General features: G+C 35.8%; 1 protein-coding gene across 2 annotated transcripts in view; it reads left to right on the top strand.

Annotated features, from left to right (window-relative positions):
- The window catches only part of LOC113052891 (anosmin-1), a 37,063-nt gene extending 27,427 nt beyond the window's left edge, over window positions 1-9,636 (top strand). For both annotated transcript variants that reach the window (XM_026217346.1, XM_026217347.1), the window contains exons 10-14: window positions 2,622-2,710; window positions 4,620-4,791; window positions 6,876-7,090; window positions 7,970-8,108; window positions 8,706-9,636. In XM_026217346.1, the coding sequence (XP_026073131.1) occupies window positions 2,622-2,710; window positions 4,620-4,791; window positions 6,876-7,090; window positions 7,970-8,108; window positions 8,706-8,749 (659 nt within the window). In that variant the 3' untranslated portion in view covers window positions 8,750-9,636. The remainder of the gene's footprint in view (window positions 1-2,621; window positions 2,711-4,619; window positions 4,792-6,875; window positions 7,091-7,969; window positions 8,109-8,705) is intronic.
- The last annotated feature ends 5,317 nt before the right edge of the window (window positions 9,637-14,953 follow it).

Genomic DNA, 14,953 nt, shown 5'->3' with positions numbered 1-14,953 from the left:
GTTTCTACTCCAGACTCAGTCCACTGCTTCTGCAGGTCGCCCAAGGTCTGGAATCGGTCCTTCTCCACAATCTTCCTCAGGGTCCGGTCACCTCTTCTCGTTGTGCAGCTTTTTTTGCCACACTTTTCCCTTCCCACAGACTTCCCACTGAGCTGCCTTGATACAGCACTCTGGGAACTGCCTATTCATTCAGAAATGTCTTTCTGTGTCTTACCCTCTCGCTTGAGGGTGTCAATGATGGCCTTCTGGACAGCAGTCAGGTCGGCAGTCTTACCCATGATTGCGGTTTTGAGTAATGAACCAGGCTGGGAGTTTTTAAAAGCCTCAGGAATCTTTTGCAGGTGTTTAGAGTTAATTAGTTGACTCAGATGATTAGGTTAATAGCTCGTTTAGAGAACCTTTTCATGATATGCTAATTTTTTGAGATAGGAATTTTGGGTTTTCATGAGCTGTATGCCAAAATCATCAGTATTAAAACAATAAAAGACCTGAAATATTTCAGTTGTTATGCAATGAATCTAAAATATATTTTAGTTTAATTTTTATCATTACATTATGGAAAAGAATGAACTTTAACACAATATGCAAATTTTTTGAGAAGGACCTGTAATTGTGATGGTCCATAAAGTGCATACTGTGACATCCTGCGATTCTTTAATTTCTGTGAATCAGTTCAAACTTTTTAAAAGAATTAGTTATTAATATGAATTGGTATGTTGGTGCATGTAAGTTTTTCTTAGTGAATACATACTTTTTATATATATATATATATATATATATATATATATATATATATGTATGTGTGTATATATATATATATATGTGTGTATATATATATATGTGGGTATATATATATATATATATATATATATATATATATATATATATATATATATATATATATATATATATATATATATATGTATATATATGTATATGTATGTGTGTGTGTGTGTGTGTATGTGTATATATATATATATATGTATATATGTGTATATATATATACAGTACAGACCAAAAGTTTGGACACACCTTCTCATTCAAAGAGTTTTCTTTATTTGCATGACTATGAAAATTGTAGAGTCACCCTGAAGGCATCAAAACTATGAATTAACACATATGGAATTATATATGGAATTATATACATAACAAAAACATAACCTTTTGCTTTGATTACTGCTTTGCACACTCTTGGCATCCTCTTGATGAGCTTCAAGAGGTAGTCACCTGAAATGGTCTTCCAACAGTCTTGAATTCCCCGAGAGATGCTTAGCACTTGTTGGCCCTTTTGCTTTCTGTCTGCGGTCCAGCTCACCCCTAAACCATCTCGATTGGGTTCAGGTCCGGTGACTGTGGAGGCCAGGTCAAAGAGGTGTAGAATGGCACAATATTTTATAGCTCAAACTGGAAAACTTAGCATATGATATCACCAGAAGACAAACGCTGGATTTAGAAGTGAGAATGAGCATTTTTTAACTTTTGGACGCAGCATTTGTTTATTTTACTCAATATTTCTTTCTTCTTCTCCAGCTACGATTCCTTTTTTCTCTTCTTTTTTCTCCTTTGGCTCCTTCAAAGGCTCTTTTATCTGGACGCCTGCAGTCGAGTCTAATCTGAAATGTTTCGTTTGACATCCAAACGGCACAGCTTGATGAATAATAAACGAGAGGCGTTGCATAAACACTGCTGATTAGCGCAGCAAGACTCTACTGTTCTGTAATCGCCGGCGCAGGAGGAAACCAATCAAATGAGACTCGTCCCGCTGTTCATTTTAATGCCTGATTCCGAGAAATGTGTGCAGGTTCTTCATGATGATAAACCCTACTAAGAAACCATCAGGAAAAGTTCAGCCAAACATTAAAATGCTGTTATTATTTACTCTTGTTGTTCATGCATCTTGCATCTTTCATGGATTTTAATGGCATTTCTGAGTCAATATTTTTCTGCTTTCTTTTTGCGTTTCTTCCACAGTATTTAAGTAAATTATTTATTATTATTAATTATAAGGTCAGTATTTCTGTTTATGATCAGCATTGGGGAAAGTTACTTTAAAAAGTAATCTATTATAATATCACATGAAAAAGTAACATTACGTTACTTGTTGTCACCTAGGCTTTTTAGAAACACCAAAATTTATATTTTGGCAACTGTAAAGGCTTAAAGAGTTACTTAAAAAATAAATCTGATTACGTAACTTTATGTTCTAATTTTTAGTCCAATTTAGAAAAATAACAATGGTCTTAATTCACTTTTTGACCACTTTATTTTATAAACATTGCTGTTCGATTTGTTTTGCGGAACAAAATATTTTTTTCTTTCTCTTTGTATTTTTAATATCGATCTGGTACAAGGCTATCATGTTTAAATCTTTCCGATAAACGAGTTACATCAAAAGTAATCTAAAGGTAATCAAAAAGTAGTCTGATTATATTACCTAAAATGTGTAATGTAGTGGATTACAATTTTTGTCAGGTAATTTGGGATCAGTAATGGATTAATGTACTGAACAAACCAGTACAATCTAGTTTGAATAATCAAGTGATGTTTTCCTCACTAAATATATGCTGATCAGGTTGTGTGCGTTGTGGGATGCTTATTTTGTGTTGGTGTTTGATTCGCAGATGCTGTCGTGAACCGTTATCATGTTCAGTGGATGCCTGAATACTGCAGTCACAACCAAACCGGAGCGCTGCAGAAATCAGTGACTCAGGTCAGTGTGTTATTGTTCATGAAGAGTTTCTGCTTTCCAGAAACACAGAGCCTCTTACGGGAGCACAGCCTCATTTCTCTTCATTACTGAAGCTGATTAGCGCGTGTTGTTTCAGAATGTGCTCCAGTGCCTAAGAAAACACAAGCATTAAAAGCACATTTCCAGGAAGCGGGATTAAATTTATCAAACCCCCAGAGCAGTCCCACCAGAGCCTTAACCTGCGGCCCCCAATTTGCGTTCTTCAACGCGCCGCATGCTACCTGCTAGGAAGCGCACACTCTCTTTCTGTAGGCCAGTTTAATCATCCCTTCATGACTGAAAAACTACATTTTTAGCTTTTCCAAACATATTGGCTTTATATCGGATTATGGCCATGTTAAGGCATCAGTTTTTGCCATGTTTCTGTAGTGTCAAGTCAAGTCACCTTTATTTATATAGCGCTTTAAACAAAATACATTGCGTCAAAGCAACTGAACAACATTCATTAGGAAAACAGTGTGTCAATAATGCAAAATGATAGTTAAAGGCAGTTCATCATTGAATTCAATGATGTCATCTCAGTTCAGTTTAAATAGTGTCTGTGAATTTATATGCAATCAAGTCAATGATACCAGACGAAACCAGTAGTTCAGTTCCAGGCTGCAGCAAAGTCAGATTGTGCAGAAGAATCATCTGTTTCCTGTGGTCTTGTCCTGGTGGTCCTCTGAGACAAGGTCTTTACAGGGGATCTGTATCTGGGCTCTAGTTGTCCTGGTCTCCGCTGTCTTTCAGGGATGTAGAGGTCCTTTCTAGGTGCTGATCCACCATCTGGTCTGGATACGTACTGGATCCGGGTGACTGCAGTGACCCTCTGATCTGGACACAGACTGGATCTGGTGGCTACGGTGACCTCGGAATAATAGAGAAACAGACAAATATTAGCGTAGATGCCATTCTTCTAATGATGTAGAAGGTACATCGGGTATTATGGGAAATGTTCCCGGTTCCGGTTTTCCTTATTAATGCAGCCTCAAAATCCTTTAACGGATTTGGATATTAGAAGCATGTTTGTGTGTTATTTGTAAGCCAGGTTAAAGAGATGGGTCTTTAAGTGTGTGTGTAACGGAGACCAGCGAGTAGGTGCTGTGCAGGTAAACCTCACTCGCTAGTGGCTGCAGTCATTTAGCCTCCTTGTTAGTGCATCCACCTCCCAAGCTGGAGACACGGGTTCGAGGCCCACTCGGAGCAAGTGCATGGCGTGGTGGTGAGGACCCGGGAGAGAGGGGTAACATGTGTACAGATGAACAGTTTTACCACATTAAGACCAATTTGAACGCGTCTCTTGACTTTGTGTTCAAACGTGCAATAGTTAAAATAAAAGTATAACTTAAACTCTACTAAAGTAGATTTACCTCTAGATTTAGCCATACATGAATCCTTTCTTTAGTTTATTTAGTCTACTGTGCTAGTAAGGTAAAGATGAATTTTCTACTTGGAAAAGAAAGTTCAACTAAACGGCTAAGAAGTAAATGACAAATCATGACTTAAGACTCACATCACACACATAACGTAAAATATACTATCCCTTATGAACAAATTTAATGGTTGATGTTTGCAGACATGCATAGCTGTGAACCATTACTACATCTTCATGAGTAAATATGAAATCTGATGTTTGTGTACGTATAGATACTAACACAACATCATGTCACATGTGCAAATATAGTCTGAAATACTTTTGAACTGATAAAAGTGTAATACACAAATGACAAACAGTGTATGTTGATACACACGTCAAACATTCCATTTAAAGACTTTTGACCCCGTCCACCTTCCATATCTTTAGACATTGCTTGGGTCTGTGTTTTAGGGTAGTTGCTAACATAGCTAATGTCACTCTTTGATAAAAAAATGTTTGTTTTTTTTGCAGGAAAACTTCATCAATCTCCTCGGTCTGCTGTTCTCCTGTAAGTACAGGGTCACTGTTCACACACTCAAGGCCAAACAACGCTCCAAAGATGAGAGCATCAGCTTCCTGACGCCGTCCTGCACGACTCTCAGGAGCAAGAGCGTCAAACCCATCATCTGTCCTGAAGACACGGGTGAGCATGTTTATCACTCATCAGGAAGTGTTTGTTTTCAGGATACGGCTTCATACAATTCATACATTTAGCTTGAAAAATTACATTTACATTACAGGGATTAAAGTGAGATAAAAGTTCTGGTTTATTTATGAGAAAATATATTTTGTAACAATATTATAGGTTTTTATGGCTGCATATTGCAGGATTATTTTAGTATCACTGATCTAATATTATAGTTTTTATCAATATTTTGAATGTTTATGTATATATATATATATATATATATATATATATATATATATATATATATATATATATATATATATATATATATATGGATAGGATTTTTTACTAATTTAGTAGCTAGTTCTAATTACGTTTTCCAGGCGTGTTTAGGTGTGATATGTGAACTCGTATTTTTTGTTTTAACGATGTGCCTTTTAACAGTATCAAGTATATTCAAAAACTAAAATCGTGCCTAAAAAGTGCACTCATCTAGACTAATGTAAAGTTACATTAAGTCATACTAGTGCGCATGGCGCGAGTGTATTTGAGTGTGTTCTTTCACTGCATTATTCAGTGTATTCAAATGCATTTATGAATAAATATGTGGGTTAGAAAATGTATATATTTATATAATTTTATGTAGTTAATCAATATCACAACGAAGAGTGCCATTTCAGTTTTTCTCCAAAAATGCACTACAGTCTTTCTCCAAAAATTACTGCACACAATCATTTTATTACAAATAGAAAATGTTGCAGAATAATGTAATATATGAATGAATAATAGCCTAAAGAACCTTTGTGCCAAAAGTGTTCTTTCTTATCATTATAGAACCTTTTTAGCATAAAAGGTTCTTTGGAGTTGAGTAATGAACTCTATGGTTATAGAACCCCAATCAACCCTTTTTTCATTTGAATCAGTTCGGGAGTTCGTAGCGGGTTCGCGAATCATTTGAGTCAGTTTGGGGATCGCGAATCATTTGAATCAATTCGGGAGTTCGTAGCGGGATCGCGAATCATTTGAGTCAGTTCTGGAGTTAAAATCGGGTTCGCGAATCATTTAAATCAGTTTGGGGATCGCGAATCATTTGAATCAGTTCGGGAGTTCGTAGCGGGATCGCGAATCATTTGAGTCAGTTTGGGAGTTCAAAGCGGGATCGCGTTTAATTTGAGTCAGTTCGGGAGTTCAAATTGGGTTAGCGAATCATTTGAGTCAATTTGGGGATCGCGAATCATTTGAATCAGTTCGGGAGTTCGTAGCGGGATCGCAAATCATTTGAATCAGTTCGGCAGATCGGAGCGGGATCGCGAATCATTTGAATCTGTTCGAGAGTTCAAAGCGTGTTCGCGAATCATTTGAGTCAGTTTAGCGATTGAAATCATTTGAATCAGTTTGGGAGTTCGTGGAGGGTTCGCGAATCATTTGAGTCAGTTCGGGAGTTCAAAGCGGGTTCGTGAATCATTTGAGTCAGTTTGGGTATCCCGAATCATTTGAATCAGTTCGGGAGTTCAATGCGGGTTCGCGAATCATTTGAGTTTTATTTTAGTTCCTTTTAAAATAAATAATATTTAGTTAACATTATAATGTGTCAATTTACATAAATGTTTGTTCAGATAATTTTAGTTAACAACAGTAAAACTGTGATGGAGTGTCCTTTTGAGCCCATAACAGTGTTAATTTATTACCTTTGATATACAGTACTATGATAGATTCTAGCCACATTTTGAATGAATTTGTGTATTTTATAATTTCTGTTTTCCGTTAAAGCATAGCATTTTTTTCTCTGTGTGTGTTTTTACTTTTAAAAAATATATAATTAGTTTTATTTTCCATTTTAGTTAAAGTTTTAGTAATTTGTTGTGTAAAATGTTTTCAAAATCTGTTTAATATTAGTTAACAGTAATAACCCTTTAAATAAAACCCTTTCGTTAACTGACCAGTTCCCTAATTTTTAAGAATGTATTTTGTCCTTCTTTTGTTACCTGTCATATTTATAAAAATCTAAATGGATCCTGAAATGTTTGTGTGATTTTCTGTGGCCCGAGCCTTAACTCTCTGCTGTCCTGATATATTTGATGTTTTTCTCAAACCCATAGCGCCGTCGAAGGTTTTGGCTAAGCCTGAGAATCTGACAGTGACCTTCAGCTTCTATGCCGGTGATGTGTCGGCTCGATTCCTCTGGAGGGTGTCGCGAGCGCAGCGGCTTCAGCCCATCACGGGTTTCCAGGTCACATGGGCGGAGGTTTCCAGCACGAGCCGTCTGAATATTCTTCCCAACAGCATCATTTCCCAGTCTCAGATCCTGCCACCTGTGAGTCGTCTCCACACACACGCTATTCTCTCATGACAGCTACATAAATTACACTTACATTACGTGTTCTTGGCCCGTGCTTTCTTACCAGAGTGCCTCTCATGGAAAATTGGTTACATATTTAGGTCCAAGAGTGTAAAATATGATACACAAGGATCCTTCTGATGAATCGAGCGCTGCATGAGGCACAGAGGCTGTTCGTTTGCTCACCTTTTATTATTAAATATAAAGCTGAAAAGTATTGATATATAATTTTTAGCTGCGCCACCCAGCAATAATGGGCAGGTTTATATTGAAGTAAATCATTTATTTGAGTTGTTATTATTGCTCGTATGGTAGTTATTAGTATGTTCTCAGGGATGGATTGTCATTTTGAACTCATTCTTCATCTGACATCAGTGCTGTCAAACATCTAGCAGATCTTCTCCATCACTAACACTGGCTGCTCTCCTCTTAGAACAAACAGTTCAGCTTTAATCGACTCAATCAGATTGAAATACATCAAATTCAATTGCGTCCAGTTCTCGTTCGCATGAGTCCTCAGATGTTGCCACGCCATCATTATCAGATTGGATGTGTGTATGAATGATGTGGAAGCAGTGATGTTTATGGGTGATTTAATTCTTCATGACGAGTAAATCTGAAAGGCTTCCAGTGAACTCATGACAGACATGGAAATGAAGAAAACGATGTCTCACGCTAAGACATGTTGGAGAAACATCTACATGAACTTCTTTCATGAATAATCTGAGCTGAATATTCTGAAAAGAGAAAATCCACTGGATTATACAGAAATTACAACATTACATTTCCATGAAAAGTGATGGATCTGATGATGTTCCAGTCTAAAAGCTGTGTGTATTTTGTAATGTTTTCCAGGATCATAACTTTCTGGTCGTGTCTAGCCTCCGGCCGGCCAGCTTCTACAGATTCGAGGTTAAGGTCATCACCGCGACGGGAGAAGGACCTGCGACAAAGAAGATCTTCCGGACGCCCGACCGGCCACCGCTTCTGCAAAGTAAGTCGATGTATTTCTGTAGAAACCCAAAATGCTCATAATCAGATTAGCTACTTTTTTTATGGATTACATGATTGCATGTCATTTGATATTATGATCAAGGGATTCCCAAATTTTTTTTGTCAGTCAAACGCTTTGACCTAAAATATTTAGTTGAAGTTCCCCTGAGGTTGAACGTTAATATTTCAATCATTTAACATCACATTTGTCTGTTGACAGTTTTCTGATAAATGAATGAATGAAAGTTAACAAAGTGTACGATAAAAAAAAAAAAAAAAAACTGTGGCTCTGCTACAAGTTGGCATTTTTATCGCGATGCATTGCTTCTAACATATTTGCATCGGTAAAAAAACAATTTACTTATATATAATTACTAGTGGATGCGCTATACTTTGATTATTTACAAAAGTGACCAATATTTTATTTGTAGATTGATTTCTCCTCTCTAAACCGGTTCTAGCGCTCATCATCGCAGCATGGATCTGACGAATCACAAAACTACGGAGACCCGAGGCCTGTTTTATAAATATGCTCATAAAAGCTGGGATTAAAGTTCAAAACCTGACTTCAAATAACCTAACAAATCCTTCTTTACAGAAGACCGTCTTCATCATCATCAGAAGCAGCATCAGAAGTCTTAAGCGGAGAAACACTGAGACGCTCAGAAGACGCGACACGACGTGCAGCTAATTGCAGCTTTCGATGGACGCAGTATTCAGATGTTCTGATCTGAGCGTCTCTCCTCCGGTCGCTCTTAAGCTCTATGGGTTCATTGCAACAACTTTGATTAAGAAATCACCTCAAACTCGTAAACGACGTGTGAATTTACTCCATTTCAGAAGGTTAAAGTCAACGGGTGAGGTAAATCATGTCATTGCAAAATCATATGCTGTTCATTTCTGAAGAATCTTAATGCAGCTCTTTTTTCAGTAGCAACAATAGCATATCATTCTTTCATAAAGGCCTGATTAGATTGCAGAGATTGTTGAAGCCAGTGTTTTTTGACAGTCTACTTAGGCTGAAGATGCTTTTGGGAAAAGTTTAGCTCATAACTCAAAACAACATGAGTGTGTTTAAACTATTTATTTTTTTGGGTGAACTCTTCAGCTCTTCCTTTGATTGGGCATAAACAATCCATCTTTGTCACCTAATATTATTATAATTATAATATGTTAGCAATATATCACTCAAATTAACAGAGTGTTTTGTTTATTAATGATAATGTGTGTATTTTTTGATGAAATGATGTAAACTGTATATGTTTTTGGCTGTAGAGATATTTGTTGTGGCAGTCAGTGAATGTTGATGTTGATATTTATTTATGTGTGTTTGCAGCGCTTCATTTGTTTGCTGAGTGTGTGTATTTTTTTCCATGTATTAGCAAGGCATTGTTTTTTTTTTAAGGAAACTTCTTGTAAAGACATAATGTAAAAAAAATGAATTGTACATATAGACATATGTTCTGTTATTTCCTTGGATAGAACCTGTACATACTTTAAAGTAATGAAATAAAACCTCTACTCCTTCATCTGTTGTCCTGTGTTTATGAAAAAGTTTGCTGTCAATAGGTGCATTTTTATTAACCTTCAAATTGCTAAATTGAAAACACGCCTAATGGAAATGCACCCATATATCACAAATATGTGTTTACGCTCACATGAGGTGGTTTTTCAGGCAAAAACAAAAAGGAATATTTCACAAAACTGCAATGGAACTTATTTTTTTGCATTTTCAGGTCGTATGGTGTATGTAAAATGCTGGTGTTGATGTGTGAGGGCATGTATGCGTTTCCACATGTGTTGAGGGTCATTGTTTTTAAACCTGCCCTCAATATGCTGTTTGTAGTTATATTTGATTTCTCCTCTTCAGACTGGCTCTGGATACACTGTAGGCTTCACAGTCTCCAGATCTGAAAGCAGCGTTGCATGCCTTCAACAGGAGTCTGCCTTCTCTTTCATCCAAGGTTTCTGATTGGGGTATAGTTTAATTATTTTATGGGTTGTTACCCTGTCAACACTTCTGTTGATATGTCGCAGAACAGAACCGGTGTAGGTATTAACATCTGTGTGGGAGTCCAGTGTGGCCCTCGAAGCAGTCTGTGTTCTGGAGCTCATACTGTAGTGAAGAATCTGCTCCTTCCTGAAGTCCAGTTATTTCAGTCCATGATCCAGTGACCTTCTGTCCCTGCTCTCATCATCCTGCAGTGATGTTCCTTCACTGTTTATGTACAGGTCTATTATCTCACAATCGATTAGTTCCTGACTGTCTATGTGAGTTAATCCTCTTGAGCTCAGCTCTGGTTTCTTTATCTCTGTGTCAAAACCAGAACCTTCTATTCAATCCTGCTTCCCGGCAAATGCCATGCTGCTCATCTGAAGCCTTCAAACCTTCTTAAAAGCAACAAAGGAGAGTGACAATCAACAGTGTGTTGTGGATCCTACGATTAAATTCTCTAAAAAGACGCAGAGAGAGAGAAGATCTGAGTTCTCATGCAAGCGTGTTTCGAGTCTGATTGAGATTCTTCTGGTGTTTTGATCTTGCGTGTCTTTGTCCTTGTTTAGCAGGAGGGTTTGAGGACTGATTTTGTCTCGTTTTGTCCTCTGAACTGGTTCTGGAGATTAACGCAGTACTTCACAGCTTTTTTTCTGTTCGCTGCAGCTCTCACGCGATCCTCACCGTGTTCTTCTCGTCATTTATTTATTATTTGATTTAGTTTTCTTGTATTTCATGTTGTTGCCTTTTAAATCTATATTTCTACATCCTAGTATCCCTTTCAGATTTGTTCAAACCATCTAAACCAATATTAACCATTTTATTTTTTTACATTGGCTCATTTTCATTTTTGTCTTGTTTTTGTTTAGTTTTTTTGAGCCCATCAATTTTAAATCTGCATTTTAAAGTGTCCCTTTTTATTTATTTTTAAACCTTATTAACCAACTTTAATCATTCATATTTTTACATTGACACTTTTTCTTTATAGTGGTAAAAAGTTTCTTCGTATTATTAATATGTTCATTACTCTTTTAAGAACTGTTGACTGAAATGTTAATCTTTAAGAAGCCAAATATATGTAAAAATATATATAAAAAATAAAATATTAAAAAAAAAATTGCCTTTAGTGTTGTACCTTAAAATTGTTCATTAAGCAGTGTTAAAATAAATAAGAACATCAGCAACTGACTCTATGAAAACACATGAAGAATTATCATCTCAACATTAATTACTCTGCTTTCCTGTTTGTTTTGTAGGAGACATGTTGTGCATTCATCTCATCTCAAACTCGCGAATCCGCTCTGAAGTAGCGATCTGACTCAAATGACGCAAATGATTCAGGTGACGCAAATGATTCGCGAACCCGCTCTGAAGTCGCGATCTGACTCAAATGATTCGCGAATCCGCTCTGAACGATCTGACTCAGATGATTCGCAAACCCCCCTTACGAAAATTAACCATGGTTTTACTACAAATAAAACCAAAAAACCATGGATACTGTAGTTAAACCATGGTAACCACAAATTAACCATGGTTTTGCTATATTAACCATAGTTTAACCATGGTATTTGTAGTAAATCTGTGGTTTTACAAATGGCAGTCAATACGCCAAAAAACCATGGGTTACTACAGTTTTACTATAATAAAACCATGGTTATTTTTCGTAAGGGCCGCTCTGAAGTAGCGATTTGACTCAAATGACGCAAATGATTCAGATGAAGCAAATGATTCGCGAATTCGCTATGAAGTACCGATCTGACTCAAATGATTCGTGAATCCGATCTGAAGTCACGATCTGACTCAAATGATTCGCGAATCCGCTCTGAAGTAGGGATCTGACTCAAATGATTCGCAAACCAGCTCTGAAGTAGCGATTTGACTCAAATGACGCAAATGTTTCAGATGACGCAAATGATTCGCGAACCCGCTCTGAAGTCGCGATCTGACTCAAATGATTCGCGAATCCGCTCTGAAATAGCGATCTGACTCAAATGATTCAAATGATTCGCAAACCCGCTCTGAAGTAGCGATTTGACTCAAATGACGCAAATGATTCAGATGACGCAAATGATTCGCGAATCCGCTCTGAAGTCGCGATCTGACTCAAATGATTCGTAAACCCGCTCTGAAGTCGCGATCTGACTCAAATGATTTGCGAATCCGCTCTGAAATAGCGATCTGACTCAAATGATTCAAATGATTCGTAAACCCGCTCTGAAGTAGTGAAGTTATAGTACTTAATATGGAAGCTTATTTCCACCACAGAAAAAAAAAATAATAATAATTATGACTTTATCTTACAATTCTGACTTTTCTTCTTGGAAATGCAAGTTTATATCTTACAATTTTAAGTAAATAAATAGCAATTCTGGATATGGAAGCATGTATCTGCCATGGAAAAATAATAAGAACAATAATAATAATAATAATAATAATAATAATAATGAATAAATAAATAAATAAAAAAATAAATAAATAAATAAACTCATTATTAACTTGCAATTGTGAGAAAATATGTATGAATTGTGAGATATAAACTTACTAGCAATTACTTTTATTTTCCCCAGAAACGCCATTATCTGAATCTCTACTGCAGAAAAAAACATCCTCCTGTATTTATTTATTTATTAAATTATTGATCTGACTCAAATGATTCGCGAATCGGCTCTGAAGTAGCGATCTGACTCAAATGATTCCCGAATCCGCTCTGAAGTAGCGATCTGACTCAAATGATTCAAATGATTCGTAAACCCGCTCTCAAGTAGCGATCTGACTCAAATGATTCGCGAATCGGCTCTGAAGTAGCGATCTGACTCAAATGATTCGCGAATCCGCTCTGAAGTAGCGATCTGACTCAAATGATTCAAAAGATTCGTAAACCCGCTCTCAAGTAGCGATCTGACTCAAATGATTCGCGAATCCGCTCTGAAGTAGCGATCTGACTCAAATGACGCAAATGATTCAGGTGACGCAAATGATTCGCGAACCCTCTCTGAAGTCGCGATCTGATTCAAATGATTCGCAAATCCGCTCTGAAGTCGCGATCTGACTCAAATGATTCGGGAGTCCGCTCTGAAGTCGCGATTTGACTTAAATGACTCAAATGATTCAAATGATTCGTAATCCCGCTCTGAAGTAGCGATCTGACTCAAATGATTCGCGAAGTCCAACTTGAATAAAGAAAAAAAGAGTTTTATAGCCAGTAAAATTTTGTTTATAGCTAAATGTGAAATTTAGCTAACAGGAAACATAAATTAATTATGTAATATTTTCCAGTATTCTCTTTTGAATGGTTAAACAATCCAAATGAAAACAAAAAGAGAAGTCACTTACAAAATAACACTGAATAAATGCCAAAAAGTCTGACCAAAATTTTTCAGTGTAGGAGCATTTCTAAAATAAAGAAGAAGGAGAAGGTTTATTCTCCACAATACTATTCCAATAAGGTATTATGTAAGGAACTGGTATTATCTCTCTCTGAAAGAGAGCTCTAATTTCATAGTTAATTTTTTCTTGATCTGCCGAAAAGCAAACATTTCCGATCATTGTGTCAGTTTAATTCAGAGTGTAAGTATATGGCCATGTTCTTACAATACCTTGTCTGCTGTGCTGTAAATAAACAGTCGTGGAGCAAAAAGCCCAACTCATCTGGTTCAACGTGTCGAGGACTTTGTTTTTGCATCTTTTTTTTTGTTTTACTGGAAAGACACACTGCAACAAAAATCCATTGAACACTTCAACATGGATTTGACTATGAATGCTTAAAATCACTTTGTGAGCTCAGTTTTGAAGCGTTTCATATTATCATGGTTTTGCACACTAAAAGATTATTAAAAGCTTATTATATTTTTAGCCTGCACAATACATTTAAAATAAGCATAATTTAATTGTATATTATTTCTGTGTAGTGTAAGCATTATAAATATATACACTTCTGAATTCTTGACATTCATATATAAATATTAAATTGTGAGACAGACTCCACTGAGCTGTTAGTCAAAGAGTGAAGGGTTTCGCTGACAGTAAGAGTCTCTCAGAGATTAACCAGGACTCACAGCAGAAAAACCACGAGATATTTCAGAAATGCATTTAAAGTTGTTCATTTCTTATTAATCTGTTAACTTACATATTTCATCGTATCCTGTGATTGTTTAGTGTAGTGACCTGTAGCTCTCAGATAATTATATCTTGTGACCTGAAGAACTGTTTGTTTTCCTTGTGATTAATATTACTAAGTATGATTTCTGTCATGGAGTAATAAAGTAGTTCTTTGCAACTTTTTATCTAACAATTCTGACTTTTTCAGAATTCTGTTTATATCTCATAAACTTTTTTTTTCAGCCACAGAATAATACAACAAAAAGAAGAATACAACAAAAAGAAGAATACAACAAAAAGAAGAATACAACAAAAAGGTATTTACAACTTTTTATCTCACAATTCTGACTTTTTTTTTTCAGAATAGCCTTTTATTTTTATTTCTTTTTGTATTTCTTTATTTTTAAATAGTACTTAATATGGAAGCTTATTTCCACCACAGAAAAAAAAAAAAAAACTAATTACGACTTTATCTTACAATTCTGATTTTTCTTCTGGGAAATGCAAGTTTATATCTTACAATTTTAAGTAAATAAATAGCAATTCTGGATATGGAAGCATGTATCTACCTTGGAAAAATAATAACAATAATAATAATAATAATAATAATAAATAAATAAATAAAAAAACTCAATATTAACTTGCAATTGTGAGAAAATATGTCTGAATTGTGAGATATGAACTTACTAGCAATTACTTTTATTTATTTTTTTATTTTTTGCTTTATTCTGTGACAGAAACAAGCATCCATAACC

Source organism: Carassius auratus, chromosome 34, assembly GCF_003368295.1.
Source record: "Carassius auratus strain Wakin chromosome 34, ASM336829v1, whole genome shotgun sequence".
In the NCBI taxonomy this organism is placed as follows: domain Eukaryota; kingdom Metazoa; phylum Chordata; class Actinopteri; order Cypriniformes; family Cyprinidae; genus Carassius; species Carassius auratus.
Note: the sequence above shows the minus strand (reverse complement) of the source record. Positions and strands in the feature narration are given on the sequence as shown.